Consider the following 16,225-nt stretch of genomic DNA (forward strand, 5'->3'; position numbering starts at 1 on the left):
GCCCCACTTCGATCTGTATACCGTAATAGGTTAAACTCTTACTTATCCAGAATCAACCCCGACAAACCCAATGTATTGTATATGTAGATATTTAAAAAACAAACAAGGAATCCATTTCCGCTGACCCCGACTTAGAGGTCTGGTTCCAGATAGATTGAAACTTGATGACGGAAAATCGGGAGTTAAAATCTATTGGCCGAACTTTAAGAAAGCGATACAAATGGGGTGCTATCCAACTATTTTCCAGGCAGAAATCCATGCCATAGAAGTTTGAAGTGGAGAATGTCTACGAAGAGGCTTATCCTCGAGGAGTATCCTCATTATGCCTGACAGCAGGTAGTTTTACGTGGCTTGCACTCTTACACAATGACTTCAGGCTATTGGACGAATGCAATGGATTATTAAATGATATGGTAGCCAAAAACAAGGTTCTGCTAGGAGGGAAAAGGCAGGTTTATACTCCCAGCAACGATAGTATCAGCTACACAGTAAATGGGGTTACACTCATAGGGGCTCTCAGAAACATCCATAAAAAGATCTTGGACCACTGTGTCAGAAATTTCCCGGTGAACCTCGTTCTTAAAGACAAATACAATAAACTCAATAAGAAAAGCAACCTTTCCAGGGAGACGGGCGTCACTCTAGCCCCACTTCGATCTGTATACCGTAATAGGTTAAACTCTTACTTATCCAGAATCAACCCCGACACACCCAATGTATTTCCCGCTTTTAGTGTGTCCCCATATGACACCAACCATCTATTCAATTGTAATGTAGAGCAAACGCCTCAAACACCCTTATGTCTCTGGTCCAACCCTATTGAAACTGCAAGTTTCCCCAGACTACCCTTACAGGACATTGATAACAATTAATGGGTGGTCGCACCTATTGGATGGGGTGATGCACTGCTACAACAACAACAACAATAACAACAAGAGTTCCATCCAAACTCATTAATCTAAGTATAGAGTGTATAACGAAAATAAATAGGATGTAACAAAAAATTTATATAAAATTTGTTAATAGTTTGCTGCTATGTTCTTGTTTACAACTGTATGTACAATATCTTTATGTCACACAAAAGTATCAAATCAATCAAATTAATACTTTTTCGTAATTAACAATTCATTACTCACCTAGTCTTTAAGAATGGCATTATAATGCCCGCCGCCGTCGCCACTAATAGTAAAACTACCTGTAACACCGTTAAAACGACATTTATGAGCTTAACGACAAGAGCACGTGCATTTGAATTGTCTATACCCTCGACTGTCACGTATTGCTGTTGTGACAAATGTTCCATTTTGGATATCTAAAGATTTCATAGAAAATAAAAGCAAACAATTAGAATTCAATATTATTATTAAAAATATATATTTTAGCTATTAAAAGTGTGCGAAACTGACGTAATAATCTACAGTGTATATAAATTGAAACATATCGGTTTGTATGAGGGGACTGACAGAAGTTCTTTTATTTAGTTATGCCTTAAACTTAAAGAAACAAATACCAAATTGTTTGCAATAATTTAGCTAAAATTATTTAAATTTTACAACGGCCAGTGAAAATGGAGACGAGAAATCGCAAAGAAGCTGGCGGAGGAGCAACCGAAATTTATGTAGCGACCAAAAAAAACCCGAAGGTTTTTGGGCAGTTTTATAGAAGTTGACGGTCTTTTGCCGGATTTGGATTCGACACGTTCCGGTAATATGCACCATTAAAATGCAAACCCGACCACCTCGGGAACGATTTTGTACGACCACGTTGAATCTTCTAGACAAACCCGCCCTATACTCCCTAGTCCCATGAGGTACTTGGGGTCGCCAGAGCCTCGTCTGCTAAAGAAACAGAATTCGCCACGGATAGATGAGCTTGCAAATGGGTTGGATAAGCTATAAATTGCGTTGGCAAGAAAGGGTTACGCTACCCTTGAATTATTTGGGTATTTTAGTCGTCTTTTACGACAGGCATACCTGCCGCGGGTATATTCTAAGTCCCCTTACCCCGCTGGCAGGAAGAGTTCGCTATGCAAGTCTCTTTCGAAGATGGAGTAAACTAAAAAGGATAGAGAATATTTCAAAGTATTTTCGAGGATTTTAAACGGAACAGAGAGAGTCTCGTGAAACACGGACGGTACCTTGAACTAATTACTTATCTGTGACTCAGGTTAAGTCCAAAGTTAATGAAGATCTCTAATTGACAACAAATTATTGCTGATAAATTGGGTCTGAACTCGAATATTGGGTGTGAACTCAAATATTGACATTTGATATAGACGTCTGCACAATGCCTCCAACGAGTTTTAAAAGAGGTTCAAGTTTTCATTTATTAGTTTTAAAATGAGCAGTCAAGCGACTTTAGTGAAATTGTTTGTGTTTACTGTAGGGACTCCGGAGACCAAGAACCTTAGAAGATCGTTGCGAAGCATCTATTCACTTGGAAGGCACTACAGTAATGGGCAGATTGAAATTGTGGCTTACATAGACTTCCTGACAGAAACCCGCGCATCAACCATCCCTGAACTCCTAGTCCAATGCGCAAGATGATCTCTTTGGAGATTGGAATGATTGAGCAGAAGCTACTATAGAGGGAAGTTTTCGGCACACAACAGCCTGTCCACCCTATAATAAAGTCGAAGTTGGTAAGGATATTGAAATGTTGGAAGTCAGAAAGGCACATATCACAATGCACCGATGAATGACCTGACCACAGCCGGCTTTCCCGCAATGTCCACCGGATGTATGTATGTACAATGTGACGCTCTGTGGCGACCCAAACGCTTTAAGAGGCTTAGTGGATTCACGCAGAGGCCACTAAATCCAATGACCTAGAAGATTCGACGTGGTTATATTAAATCGTTCTCGAGATGGTCGAGCTCGTACTTTAATTACCATCATTAACGATAACACTTGCCAAAACCTTCGGGAAGTGTATTTATCCCTACAAGAAGAAGGTAAGTGTTTTAGGAGCGCCGCTGCTTCGAAGTCTATAAATATACCCAGCTCCAATTCTTCGTGTTCCTATATTTGTTTCAAGGGACCCCTATCACAAATCATTATACACTTTAATATAATAATATAAAGACTAATAGTTGATCAAAAGAGGAAGTTTTAAAGGGGTCGTATGCAGAGCGCCATTTTCTACCGACGTAAGGGTATTTTACCATCAAAAATAAATAAATAACTTTGGGAGTTCTTTTCGAATCTTCTTTTAATCGCAGAAGTGATTCACCACTTTTTAGCCACAAAATTAGGTCACACTTACCCGAGTCTGGCAATTTTCCAAAACTTCGTTAATATCGCGCAAACGTTCGTCACTTTGATATTGCACCTTTTCCTCCATATCGGCAATTGTTTGTTTTAAATTTTCAATTTCATTCTGTAAAAAAAGCAAAATTGCAAATATTTAATAATATGTTATTTTGATGAGAAGATATTTTTTTCACAAACCTGATGCAGTTCGGTTAAATCGTTTATTTGTTCTTCTAAACTTTCGGCGCGGTAGCGTTCACTTTCCAGTGTAGCCGTTAGGTTATTAAATTCCTTCTGGGCAGTCTGCAAAATAATTTATAAAAACAATGAATGTATATGAACGAATGTGTGTAAAACGGGTATGCTCTAGAAAGTTAAGAGAATTTGACTTATTTTCTGCTCCGATCAAACTTTGGATGATCAACAAAAATATGGACAATTATTCCACAATATCGCTTTTCCTGAGCTAAATTCAAAGCATTTGCAAATTCAAGAGTGTCCGCCCCTGATTTTACCTCTTACATATATGAATCGGGACACATATTAGCCGGCGATACTGTGGCTTCCTCAAGTTCCTCATGGAGGAAAGGGGTCGGGGATGCTCTAGAAGGTTCAATGTGGGCATATTAAATCGTTTCCGAGATGGTCGGGTCGGATATATATCCGACTAAGGACCATGAACATCGATAAAATTACCGAAAACTTTGTTGTTGTTGTTGTAGCGATAAGGACACTCCCCGAAGGTCTTGGGGAGTGTTATCGATGTTGATGGTCCTTCGCCGGATGCAGATCCGGTACGTTCCGGTACCAAGCCCGACCATCTCGGGAACAATTTGTTATGACTACATGCGACCTCTTAGGCCATACCGTCCTCCCACCCCTAGATCCATGAGGAGTTCGGGGTCGCCAGAGCCTCTGTTGTTAATGTAACAGGATTCGCCACGGATAGGTGAGGTTAGACAATAGGGTTTGGAGAAGCTATATATTGCGCTGGCAACCTGATAGGATTGCGCTACACAACCCCTTGAATCTATTTGGTATTTTAGTCGCCTCTTACGACAGGCATACCTACCGCGGGTATATTCTAACCCCCTAAACCCGAAAACTTTCTCTGAGTGTCTTAAACGCTACAGCAACAACAACAACAACATATGTGAACGACCTGCCTCGATTGGGAGATGCTGATGCTGTCTGATAATATTAATTACAAGTCCAAACTCTCTTGAAAGCTTAATGTGAAGGAAGAAGGCTTCGATTGTCTTGCGCTGCTATCTAAAGGTAATTGCTAAACACTGGCTACTTGCTCTCTACTTCTTGCCAATTCTGACGGAAGTCCAAGGAAACTGGAAATTTGAACAACTGCGGACCTTCCCACGGCAGCGGGTTCTATGTACCGGAGCAACTCGGGATTTTTTCCCGACCAAGGGCTGTAATTTCCTACCAGAAATTGTCATCCTCGGAGCAGCTCCTTCCAGCTGGACTGTTCCATACCCTCCTATCTCGGGATGGTATTGAACCTAACCCCGGTCCCAGGTTGTGGTTCTGCTGCATATGTATGTCCGAAAATGATCTACCTCAGACGGTCATACTCTTGCCAGTGTGTTACGTGTAAAAGATGGTTGCAGCGTTCGAGTTGTTCTGGACTCCAAGCGCTCGGTGGAGCTATTACAATTTACTAAAGTTCATCTATCCATGGTAATTGTATTATTAGTAGGGCATTGTACCCACGATATGGTGGAAGCATCTAGTAACTTAAGGCTCAGCCTATGTGGGGAGCAAGCGAAAATATCTCTGACATATTGGACTCTCCGAAGGAAATATCCAAGCTCGATATTTGCCCATTCGTAACTATATCGTTGTCAGGCAGTGACTCAGTAAACATTGGAAGCGTGTATCAAAAGCATTCAAGTAAGAAGTTCTCATGGCGACAAGCCACCCAACCTAAACCTTATCCTAAACCACTTTATGCAAAATAAAGCCAGGTGCGCCATGTTTCTAACACATATCCACTATATGTTAAGCTACTGCGGCAAGTCTATCTATGACCGTATAATCCAACAGGAATTAAATCTCACCTCTAATCGTTCTAATCGCTCTTTTAGCTTTTCAATTTCAGCTTTACGTTCAGCTAACTCGGTTAAAAGGGATTTGAGCACAAGATGATACTGACTCGCACCCGATTGACTCTTTCCAGAGCTGAAAAAGATCAAAGTATAAAAAAAACCATAAATGCATGTAGTTTAAATTGTGCATCATGTATTATTAATATTTATAATTAATAGTTATAACTAAATTCTCTACCATGTATGTGTGACTTACCCAGCTGGTATACTCTCGCTGGTAACGCTGCTGCACTCACTGCCATTATCGCTATTAAATTTACCGCTACCCGCGCCACCCGTATTACCCGAACCGGTGGAAGTGGCTGCAATGTTATTATTCGGCGTCGAACTGCCAATCAAATCAGCATTGACAGGCAAGTTAATGTTATTGATTTCAGCTTCTAAAAAACGGAAGAGTTGTTTTACGAAAGTGAGGATACGATTTTTTCTTTATTTAAATCAGCAAAAAGCGAGGCTATTCTTTAATGGGGGTATTCGCTTGCATCACATAGTTAAATTACATTCAAAATTCAATTTTAGATTTTTAACTTTTAATTTTTATTGTCCTCTTGTCTAAATTTCTACGTCGACGTTAAATTGTGAAATGTTAATAAATTTGCCAGAGTGAAAGGTTATTAAGCTTATTGCAAATCAAATAAGCCTTAAAGTAGGCTATCCCATATGATCTTGCATACTCACCTGACATTTGATTAATATTGTCAGCGCTACCGAATTTGTTTTTAATTAAATGTGCGAATTCGCGCGGCTTGGACATCACCGAACCGGAAAAACCAGTAATGCCATCACGTATATTGCCACCGACATTTCTGTGCCGAAAGAATTATTTATTTAAAAAAGTAAAATGGGAAAACTAGTTAAACAGAAACAACAAATCGGCGACAAAGTGGAAAGGACAAGTCAGGAAAATGGGGAATAATTCAATCCCTTTCAGAGAAAATTGTAGTAGAAAAGTACATTTAGTAGTAATAATAAATTTGTAAATGTCAACAGGTTTTGGGGGAAATGACTCATTTTCTAAAAAAATATTTCGTGAATTGATAATGGGCATGCCGTACGTCAGAATTTCATTCAAAAATACACTATCAGCCCAATTCTAAAAAAAAATCCTTGCGAGTTTTTTCCTTTCTCCCATTTCTCGTATTCTAAATAAAAATTCCTTAGGAGTTTTTTCACTTCTCCTTTCCTCTTATTCTAAACAATGTTCGAAAAAGCGAAAACCGGTTATGGGAGAAAAGTAAGTATTATTAAAGTGAGTGAGAGGGAGATTTCTCTGCCATTTCTTAGGAGTTTTTTCACTTCTTAAATTAAAGGGAATGCATCAAAATAGTTAAAGTAAATTGGTTCTTTTAAAAAAGAACACTTATTTGTACAAATTTGTGCTGAAATATGTACATTCTACCACAATAATCTTCATTTTAAGCCGAAAAGTATATCACAAGCAACGGAAGAACTCTTGGTATATTTGATGCAGTCATCCAGAAATTGCGCAAGGAAACACGAATTCAGCTCGACCTGGCCGACAGATAATTGCTTTGCTGAATGGAAGCAGGTAACTGCAGCGGATTTGTGTTATCCCGCCGTCTTTTTCTTCTTATGCTCTTCTGTTGATGTTGCTGTGGTACCAATTCATTACACATTTCAGTGAATACCATATGAAATGCAATACTGTGCATTGTTTATACTTTATTTCAAACAAATTCGCAACAATAATTAAACTTTAAAATTTTTTAAATAAAATAAGAAATGCGCAGCGAAATTTTAATTGACAAAACAGCTGACTTCGGAAATTCGAAATTTCTATTCCCCAATTATTGTTCTCCCTAGGAGAAAAGAGTTGGAGGAATTTTTCCGCGGGAATAAAAAAATCCGTGAGAACAAAATTCAGTGCGAATATTTAGAATTGGGCTGTATTTCAAAAACTCCCTATCTGAGCATAAGTTCAATGCATTTTGCATAAGAGGGAGTTCTGATATAGGACGTTTTTGTGGCAAATGCTGAAATATGAAAGTGTTGAAAAATATTTTGAGATAGGATGATTTCGAACTGGCAGCCGACATGGGGTGATACTCTACTCAGCAGCCGCAAAGAACTGATAAATAAAAATTAAAGACGATGGCTTTTTGTCTTAGAACTTTATATTCCGGCCTCGACTTTGACAGAAGAGTTAAGCATTTATGCTGTCCTGCTACACAAGGAGTATTTAGAGTTTTCTCTTTTCCGTTTAAGTATTCATGGAAGTGTTCCGGATAAAACGTTAATTTAGAATATTCCGTACACGAGCTCGGAATAGCCCAAAAGCGATTCTACAAAGTCTTAAATGGAGACTAATGTTCCGAACATGCTCAATGAGTACATTTCGTTATGGCATCGCCATTATTACTAATTTTTGGACGTTGAATGATGAATTTTAAATTGGTTTAGGTTTCGTATGTTCATAGGCTTACGGAAGTATACGATTCCTTTGTGTCCGTACTTTTCGTAAAATTACCTATGTTCAGCCACACTAATAAATCATGGCATAGTTATTAAATTCATCATAAAATTAAAAAAAATTGTTCTAAGGAATTATGCAGCTCAGTACTTATCGGGTATTTGTAAACTGATTGCTTTCTCTTTCTGCCACTAATATTTTTCAAAAAATCGAAAAGAAACAACACAGTTAACGGATGTCAATTGTCAAAAAATGTTTCAGCCGAGCAAAGATCTTGTAATTGAATCATGCGTTCTATGCATTTCACAAATCTGTCTCAAAAATTGTTTATATCGCAAAGAAAGATTAAAAAAAAAACCATAGATAGGGCGGTTTTAACAAAATTTCGATATATGTAGATCGTTCCTAAAACAATGTCTGAGTAGGGGTATTTTCGAGCACGCAGATAAAAAAATCTTCCTCTCAGCAGACGATAAAAGGTTTCTGTTAAAATTACTAAATACATATTTTATCAAAGCTTACCTTAGTCCTTGGCCTACATCCCGCAACACTTCGCGTGGCTGCCGATGTTGACTTTTATTCGCGTATTGATGATTTGTCAATTCTTTCGCACGCTTCGTATAATTGTCAAGTTTCTTTTGTAGTTGTGAAATGCTGTGTGCGCTTTTTTGATTTTTCTTCTCGAATACGGCCTGTAAGACAACAAAAGTTAATAAATCGTGTTAAGATTTACTATATCCAGCAGAACAGGAAATCATTTTGGTGTAGCATGTTATAAGGAGCCAAAAAATGCTGCTTTGGAGCAGAGGTCGTCAGCTAGTGAAACAATTATTCGAGTTCACTTTTGAAGTGTTAACACTCATGCGTGCATACGTTGCTCGTCAATCAACGAATAATCCTCTACCACTAAGATTATTTTGCTCTTACCAACACATCCACAGTTTCATATTTGGTGACTACTGCTTTGGATTGAGTCCTCTCTGGGCGTCCCGTCCCGATTACAGTTCGAAATCTTGAACGGTGTAAAGAGACGATGGGATGGCATTGTACTATTTAAGAGAAAAGTTCGTCCGAAGAAGTGATTATTATCGACACTCTTGTTTGGTATCAGAGGAAGAGGGAAAGCTCTACTGGGTTAGCAGAATTCCTTATCTCCCTTGTTGCTCTCAATTAGCTGTCGAATCAGTGATGGATTTCAGTATACATTTGCAAGCTATATTTCATACATCGAAGTGAAAGCTCCCCGATACTGCTGTCGCTTTTTTTTTTTTGGTTTACTTCCAATTTGTAAAAAACAGATTTAGGACCTATCCGGTGCATATTTAAAGCGGCATATTAAAAAAAAAAGATAACGCTCATTGCTAAACTTCTTAGCGCATTTCGTTTGATACCCACATTGTATATTCAGATTTATCAAGGTCCATATTTTGGGTGTTAGCGCCAATACTTGTTGGGGTCAAATTGGTGGAAAGAGTTTTTTCATATTACCATACCGATAAAAAAAGATCTATATTTTAAAAGTATGTCTGATATATCGCATTAGCGTTTTTCACTTGATTCTCATATTCTAAAAACAGGCTTGGGAGGGTCTAACTAAGGCCAATATTTTCAGCGAAATCACCGAAATTCTTTGGGATATTTTCTATAACTAAAATATCCAACTAAAGCAAAGTTCTCACAAGAATGCATCACCACCTCTTCTGAATTCACCTGCAATAAATTCCATTTATGATTTCGGAGAACTCACCTTTATTCTTTGTAATTGCTGTTTATCAGCACTCGCCGCCAATTTCAAATATTCGTTCACATTATCTGTAAAAAAAAATAAGAATCAATGATGTCATTGTTAATGTATGACTGGAATTGTTGTTGGGTTAGCTGATGCTTTGTATCGGTATATATCAGAGAAACATACGGCATATTGGGGTTTTAAAAAAGAACGGTGACATATTATCCTTCCGGTGACTCCATCGCTAAAAAAAATTTTGAATCATTGAGCACAAATTATGAAAAATTTTGCAAATAATTTTTCTGCAGTCAATTCTTGGTTCTATTCTCATTGTAAAAATTCTATCTTTGGAATATCTTGAATAGCAAGAAGCAATAATGGTTTGACTACAAGCAATGATTGAACATTGATCCCTATAAGCTCTAACATCCGCAGTCTTAGAAGGGAATGTGTAACTTCCCTGATGATGGATGTGAATGCAAAGAAATGGCATAAAGCAATGTTTAGCTGGGAGCAAAAGGAAGGTATTGATAAAAATGATGATGGTTCTTTCCCTGATCGGGTACGCACCGGTAACAAGCACCATTAAGGTGCTAGCCCGACCATCTCGGGAACGATTAAATGACTAAATAAAACCTTCAGGGCCAAAACCCCCCGCCCACCCCCTAGATCCATGAGGAACTTGAGGTCGCAAGAGCTTCGGCTGTTAAAGAAACAGTATTCGCCACAGGTAGGTTAGGTTAACAATCGGATTGGAGAAGCTATAAATTGCGCTGGAAACCCCTTAAAAGAGTTACGCTACATAAGCCCTTGAATCAGTTTGGTATTTTAGTCGCTTATTACGACAAGCATCCCTGCAGCGGTTATATTCCCCCGCTGGGGGTTTAAACTTGAGCCATATACCTCTTTTACCAATACTAGTGTTTTATTGATAAACAATAGAGTAAAAGATTCTTTCAAATTCACAGCGTACTGCCGCCGTCGCTCTGGAACGGGGCTACGGGTAGTGCACGTTACACTTTTGGTGACGTGAAAGGCTAGGTTAGGTAATGTTGAACTGGTCAGTCAATAAAGAGCTCACATAGACTGAATGTGCCCATAGGGTTGCCAGAATAGCATAACTTCGTTTTCTTGGCAAATAATAGAAGTTTTCAAGGACCTAGCTTAATTGCTGCCTCAAGATGTGGCAACTCTGCCACCCTTAGAAGCTGGAGCCTTGACCTTGCGACAGCGAGGCACGACTTCTGTCCACGTCCATCCTGCTTAATGGATCATATGTAACTACTGTCTCCTTTTCATTTCTCCCAAGCTGATTGGGACGTCTACCAGTTTATAGAGCGCTGCACCCTACTTTGCCTACTCATCGGCCTTTTCGCTACCGCCTTTTACGACCGGAAACAATTATATATGTATGGCCCGGCCATGCAGCCGCTTCTTCGCGGTGCTAACTGGCACCAATTAGTAACACCAAGAGAACTTAATTGTTTTCCACCTGGTTCTTCCCGCGGAGTGTGGCCGCCCTTATCCTCTGCTTCCGTAGGAGCATTCCGATAAAAAACCAACTTTCTTAGCCGGAGGATCACTCATCTTGGGCCAACCCCCCGGCTTTATTATGGCCTAAAAGTTCTCTTATTCGCAGCTCAGGCACGAAACCATGTATTCTGTTCGCCCTATATTTGATGGCGCTATATTGCTTGATGGATCATACGGCCTGCACTCAAGCTTTCTCGAAGCCTGGTCTTCTATCGAACCGCCTAAGTAAGTGGTTGATGACCACCGTCCACAGCATTGGTGATAATACCGCACCCGTTTACAGATTTTGTGGCTCAAATAGACCCCATTGTGACGTAAGAAGAGAAAGAGAAGAGAATGAAATTTATAAAAAACATATGAGGTCACTAGTGAGTGGGTTACCGAATAGAAAAATGTTCCCAGAAGTTTGGGAAGTAAGGGTAAGACGTAAACCTCAAGCAACATAATTATAAGAAACGTCCATAAAGAACTTTACTCAGGGGGGTAATATTTTTCTTTTAGTTTAAAAAACATATTAGAAAATTAAAAACTTAAGTCGTTAGTGAACTTCGGTTTCGAAATTGAATTCCACAAACCGATAAAATAAGTTAGAAATCATCAAAAGCGTCACAACTGATGTCTGAAGAGGAATTGTAGAATAAATTTCAGGATTAAAAGTAGAGCAAAAGTTCAGTGAATGGAAGATACAGCAACCAATTAAGGAGTTGGAACTGGATTATTTGCAACCGGTTATACATCTGATCTCCAATCACGACTATGAGAAGCTATGGGCGTCAACTTAAAATAATTTGTCTTTAATCCTGATGTGAAGAAAGCAGCAACTACGATAGAAGAGGCAAAAGAGACTACTAACTCGAAGAAGGCAAGGACATGCGATATGTTCCCACATGAACCCAACCATCTTTGCAATTGTAATATGGAACCTACGCCTCTAACAGCACCATCCGTATGGCCCAACCTATTGAATAGAGCGAAACAACAAAAAGAAGAGAAGGTTAATATATCATATCGGCTGGAAGCATAAGACGCGAGATAAACCAACTAAGGAGATACCTATTCGTCGGCAAGATAACATAGAAGCCGAGATGGATGCCTTGAAAGGTCGTATCTAATACTTGAAACTAAATCGCCCAACTGCTTATGCGTGTAATCCAAAAGTAGATGTATTCCAAAGATTAGCTCTTTTAGCAAACGCGGACGCATTCATGGAGCACACTGAGTGGGTAAACATTCTAAATAAAAATAAATAAATACAAGGAGCGATACACTCAGAAAAAACTTGAATGAAATGGCACTTAAGACATTTTTTCCTCTTCGCATGGCCAACATTTCTACAAAATGAGGAAAAATTCCTCAATTTGAAGAATTTTTCCTCATTTTGAAGAAATTTGGCTATGCGAATGAGGAACAAATTTCTTAAGTACCATTTCATTCCCATTTTTCTTCAATCGGGAGAAATTTTTTTCTGAGTGTAACCACCACAGAGATTTTAGGCCGAGCTTTTCTTCCAATTTGCGTCGAGTTCGCGTTAACCTTTACAGTTTGGCAAATAAAATACGGGCCAATCGAAACAGAACGAGCTACCCTGTAGAGAAAATTAATGACTATCTTCGAACTGGCGCTAATTGGATGCAAAACGGGACAGTTGGCCAAAATTTTTATACCAACAGCGCTTAAGTTTGACCAATATGTACTTAAATTAATCAATCAAAGGCAGCGCCTATTTCCGAACCACCTACGGTGGAACCAATTAAGAAGATCTGCAAAAGGGGCAATTGCCATTTCGTAGGACATCGTAATGTTAAAGGTATCAGTTGTTAGCATAATTAGTACCAATATCGTCTCTTAATGAGATAATACTTCTGCGCTAGTTCGGAAGTAGTGCGATTCGCTGCAGGGTATATATATATATACATGCAAAACCCGACTTCCACGACACAGTACCACATGCTTTGATATCGAAAACCTCATGAATTGACCTCTATGTTAGGAATTGCCCGACGAACCCCGTTCTTAAATATAAATACCCTGAACTCGCAAAAGAGCATATCATTCTCCCTAGGGAGACGGGCGTCAGTCTAGCTCAACTTCGATCGGATACTGTAACAGGTCCAACTCTTAGCTATCCAGAATGAATCCCGACATAAATAATGTATGTCCTGCTTGCAATGATGTGCCCCCACATGGCACCAACCATATATGAAACTGCAAGTTTTCTTGGACTCCCGTTAGAGGCTATTGAGGACAATTTGTGAGTGGTCGAACCAATTGAACGGGGCAAAGCACTGCTACAAAATAACCACGACAAAATTGAAAACGGCCTTGCTTTTGAGTAAGCTAGCATTCAAAGCTCACCGTGTGCAACAGAAAGGCAAGAGTGGGTAAACAACATTTAAGAAGCATTGAAAAGAACTCAGCAGAAAGTTAATGGTGTCAGTAAATGATTCAGTTCAGAAAGCTAAAAACGTACGTTAAAAATATCAGTGGAACAACCTGACTTATTTCTCAAAGATGTCAGTTAACAGGAAGGGGAAATAGCTAATGCGCTTTTTGGGTTCAGCTGAAATATGCGGGACAGTGAAGCACCAATTGAGCAGTCTTAATAAAAGTCTAGGGAATCCATGACCCTCCATATGGCAGGCCAGCATGCTATAAAACCGTTTTCTACTCACCATCTCTGGCAGTCTGTTCTTTCCGTATAGATTCCTTTGTACACTGGATTTTTGTGTTAAGCCGGTCGATAGCTTGCAAGCTTGAGGTGCGTTCATGACGGCGATGAGGTTTTTTATTACCATCAATGCCCAGTTGTGAGCTGTCCTGTTCGTCGGATGCAAACGATTGATAGCAGAGATCATCTGTGCCTAGGAAATAATAGTGAAAGATACAAATTTAATTTTAAGATGTGTTATTTTTTTTTTTTTTTTGAGAAAACTAAAATAAGGGATCAACCTTAGTGCGTTGGCTAAAGCTATACTTAATATTTTAACGAAAAAATAACAAATTATGAACTAACTTTAGTCAACTCTCATAAAAACAGTGGTGCGCATACAATATAAAAAAATACTAGGCGCAATCTACCTCCGAGGAGATATAGACCGAGCTTTTCTTTCGATTTGCGTCGTGCTCCCTTTTAGTTTTACCTTCAAAATGGTGGGACGACTCCGAACGGCATCTGCAAGGCAGATGAATTTTCACTGAACAGCTTTTCACGGCAGAAATACACTCGAAGTGTTTGCCAAACTATTGTCTAGGGGTGACCTCGCTAGCAAAACTTTTTTCCAATTGAAAAAACGTATTTCTAAATGTTTGATGTTGCTTTGCCCGGGGCTTGAACCCAGGGTATTCGGTGTGATAGACGGCGGCCGAGTACAATATACACCCAGATAAAAAAATGTTTTTATAATTTAATATGAATTTGGAGCTTTTAGGCCGATTTAATTAAATAAAACAAGTTTATTTTTTTATTTCCGACGCGTTTCGACACATTTTCGTGTCTTCCTCAGGGAATCTATTTATTAAATACGAAAAATATATGTTTTTATAATGTTTTTTCGTTTGGCCAAACTATCACCTATTTTTCGCTGTTAACGCAAAGTAAAATTTTTTCCCTTCTACGCGTTTTGACGTTTTCACGTCTTCTGTAGGGACCACTATTATTAACACCAATTCACTTTTCGACAGGGTGGCTCATTGGTCAAATTTGGTTTCGATACAACCCGGGTTCGGCGTTGTGCCATCTTGAGTGCCATTTTTTGTTCTGCGAGAATCTATAGGTCCTCTTTTCTTAATGATTTTGGCTGATAGTCTCATTGCTGGGAGTATAAACAATTTGGCATATCTCTGCCCTGGCAATCAATCCAGTTTTGTCTGAACTGCTTTGTTTCCCAGTTACTTATGGTTCCTCTTGTGTGAGCCTTTGTGAGTCCACAGCATGGCCCTGGACCATAGAATGCTGCTATAGCACCCTGCTTGGCGAGGTAGTCTGCATGTTCATTACCTTCATGTCCCTGATGCTTGGGAACCCAACCTAACAAAACCTGTTTTTTGGACTCGTCCAATTTCAATATCTTAGAAGTTATTATGAAAGAGGGCTAGTGAGTGCTTAAAAAATAGTGGGGTAGCTTCCCATTGATGTCGATTTCTCTAAGTTCAGTCCATAGATACCAGCTCCGGTTTTTTCGTCATCAAATTTTGATCCATCCTTAAGCCAGACCTCTGGTTCAGGGTCAATATATGGATTCTCTGTTTCGCAGAGGGTTCTGTCCATAATGGACACGTCGAAATTCCACGAAATTCTGAGCGTTGTGGCCATTGCATCATGTAGTTTCAATACGGGATTTCAAATGAATCTTATTACTTTCATATGCCCTGTCCTGTTTCCGCACTTTACCTCATATTTTAAAGTCTTAGTGCAGAAAGTGTTGCCTCTTTTCCTTTTAGAATAGGGAAGAAAGGGACTCCCACTAAGGCACTAAGCGCATCAGCAGGGGACGTTGTCATCTTACCCGTAATGCCAGCACAAACAAGTTTGTTTAATTTTGCTATTGCTGTTCTTTGCGTGGTCTTCGGCCACCATACTAAAGAAACATAGGTGATTATTGGCTTCGCAACAGTATTAAATGTCCAGTATACCATTGTGAAAGATGGCCTCAATGCATAGTTTTCTTCTCCGATTAAAAGGCACTAGGACAGTTTGGTTAGAATTGGTGCCACAACACCTTTCTATGATGAACAGGACTTTTTGCATACTATTGGATATTGTTTCCTCGTGCATCCCTGTGATGCAGATTACCTTTGCATTTAACCCACGTTTTTAATAATTGTAACGTAAAATAAAATTATCAGACTCTTTGAAGAAGATATGAAAGCGTGGAAACGCGAAGAGTGAGAGGTCAAAGTGGAGTTTTCTTTTTCATTTCCATGCGTTTCTACCCTTTCATGGCTTCTTCTAGTTTAGGATAGGCTAGTTGGGACGGCCCTGTCGATTAAGTCTAAACTAACCTAATCATGCAGAAGGCATGAAAATATCGAAACGCGTGGGATGGGAAAACGAAATTTAACCTTTCACTTCTTATTTAACGGCCGTAACTATCTACTCCACAATAACACATATTTCATATGTGAAGGGAAAAACTTAAATAAAACGGCTTTGAAAACT

The 16,225-nt window shown here is 39.1% G+C and overlaps 1 protein-coding gene across 5 annotated transcripts in view; it reads right to left on the reverse strand.

The window, feature by feature from the left end:
- The window catches only part of Dmtn (transmembrane and coiled-coil domain 2 protein Dmtn), a 131,072-nt gene that overhangs the window by 6,888 nt on the left and 107,959 nt on the right, over positions 1–16,225 (reverse strand). For all 5 annotated transcript variants that reach the window (XM_067759383.1, XM_067759378.1, XM_067759379.1 and 2 more), the window contains 9 exons: positions 13,740–13,928; positions 9,553–9,617; positions 8,328–8,497; positions 6,053–6,180; positions 5,571–5,754; positions 5,327–5,447; positions 3,450–3,554; positions 3,265–3,378; positions 1,137–1,312 (listed from right to left, as the gene is read on the reverse strand). In XM_067759383.1, coding sequence (XP_067615484.1) covers positions 1,137–1,312; positions 3,265–3,378; positions 3,450–3,554; positions 5,327–5,447; positions 5,571–5,754; positions 6,053–6,180; positions 8,328–8,497; positions 9,553–9,617; positions 13,740–13,928 — 1,252 coding nt within the window. The remainder of the gene's footprint in view (positions 1–1,136; positions 1,313–3,264; positions 3,379–3,449; positions 3,555–5,326; positions 5,448–5,570; positions 5,755–6,052; positions 6,181–8,327; positions 8,498–9,552; positions 9,618–13,739; positions 13,929–16,225) is intronic.

The sequence above is a fragment of the Eurosta solidaginis genome, chromosome 1 (assembly GCF_040869045.1).
Source record: "Eurosta solidaginis isolate ZX-2024a chromosome 1, ASM4086904v1, whole genome shotgun sequence".
Lineage (NCBI taxonomy): Eukaryota > Metazoa > Arthropoda > Insecta > Diptera > Tephritidae > Eurosta > Eurosta solidaginis.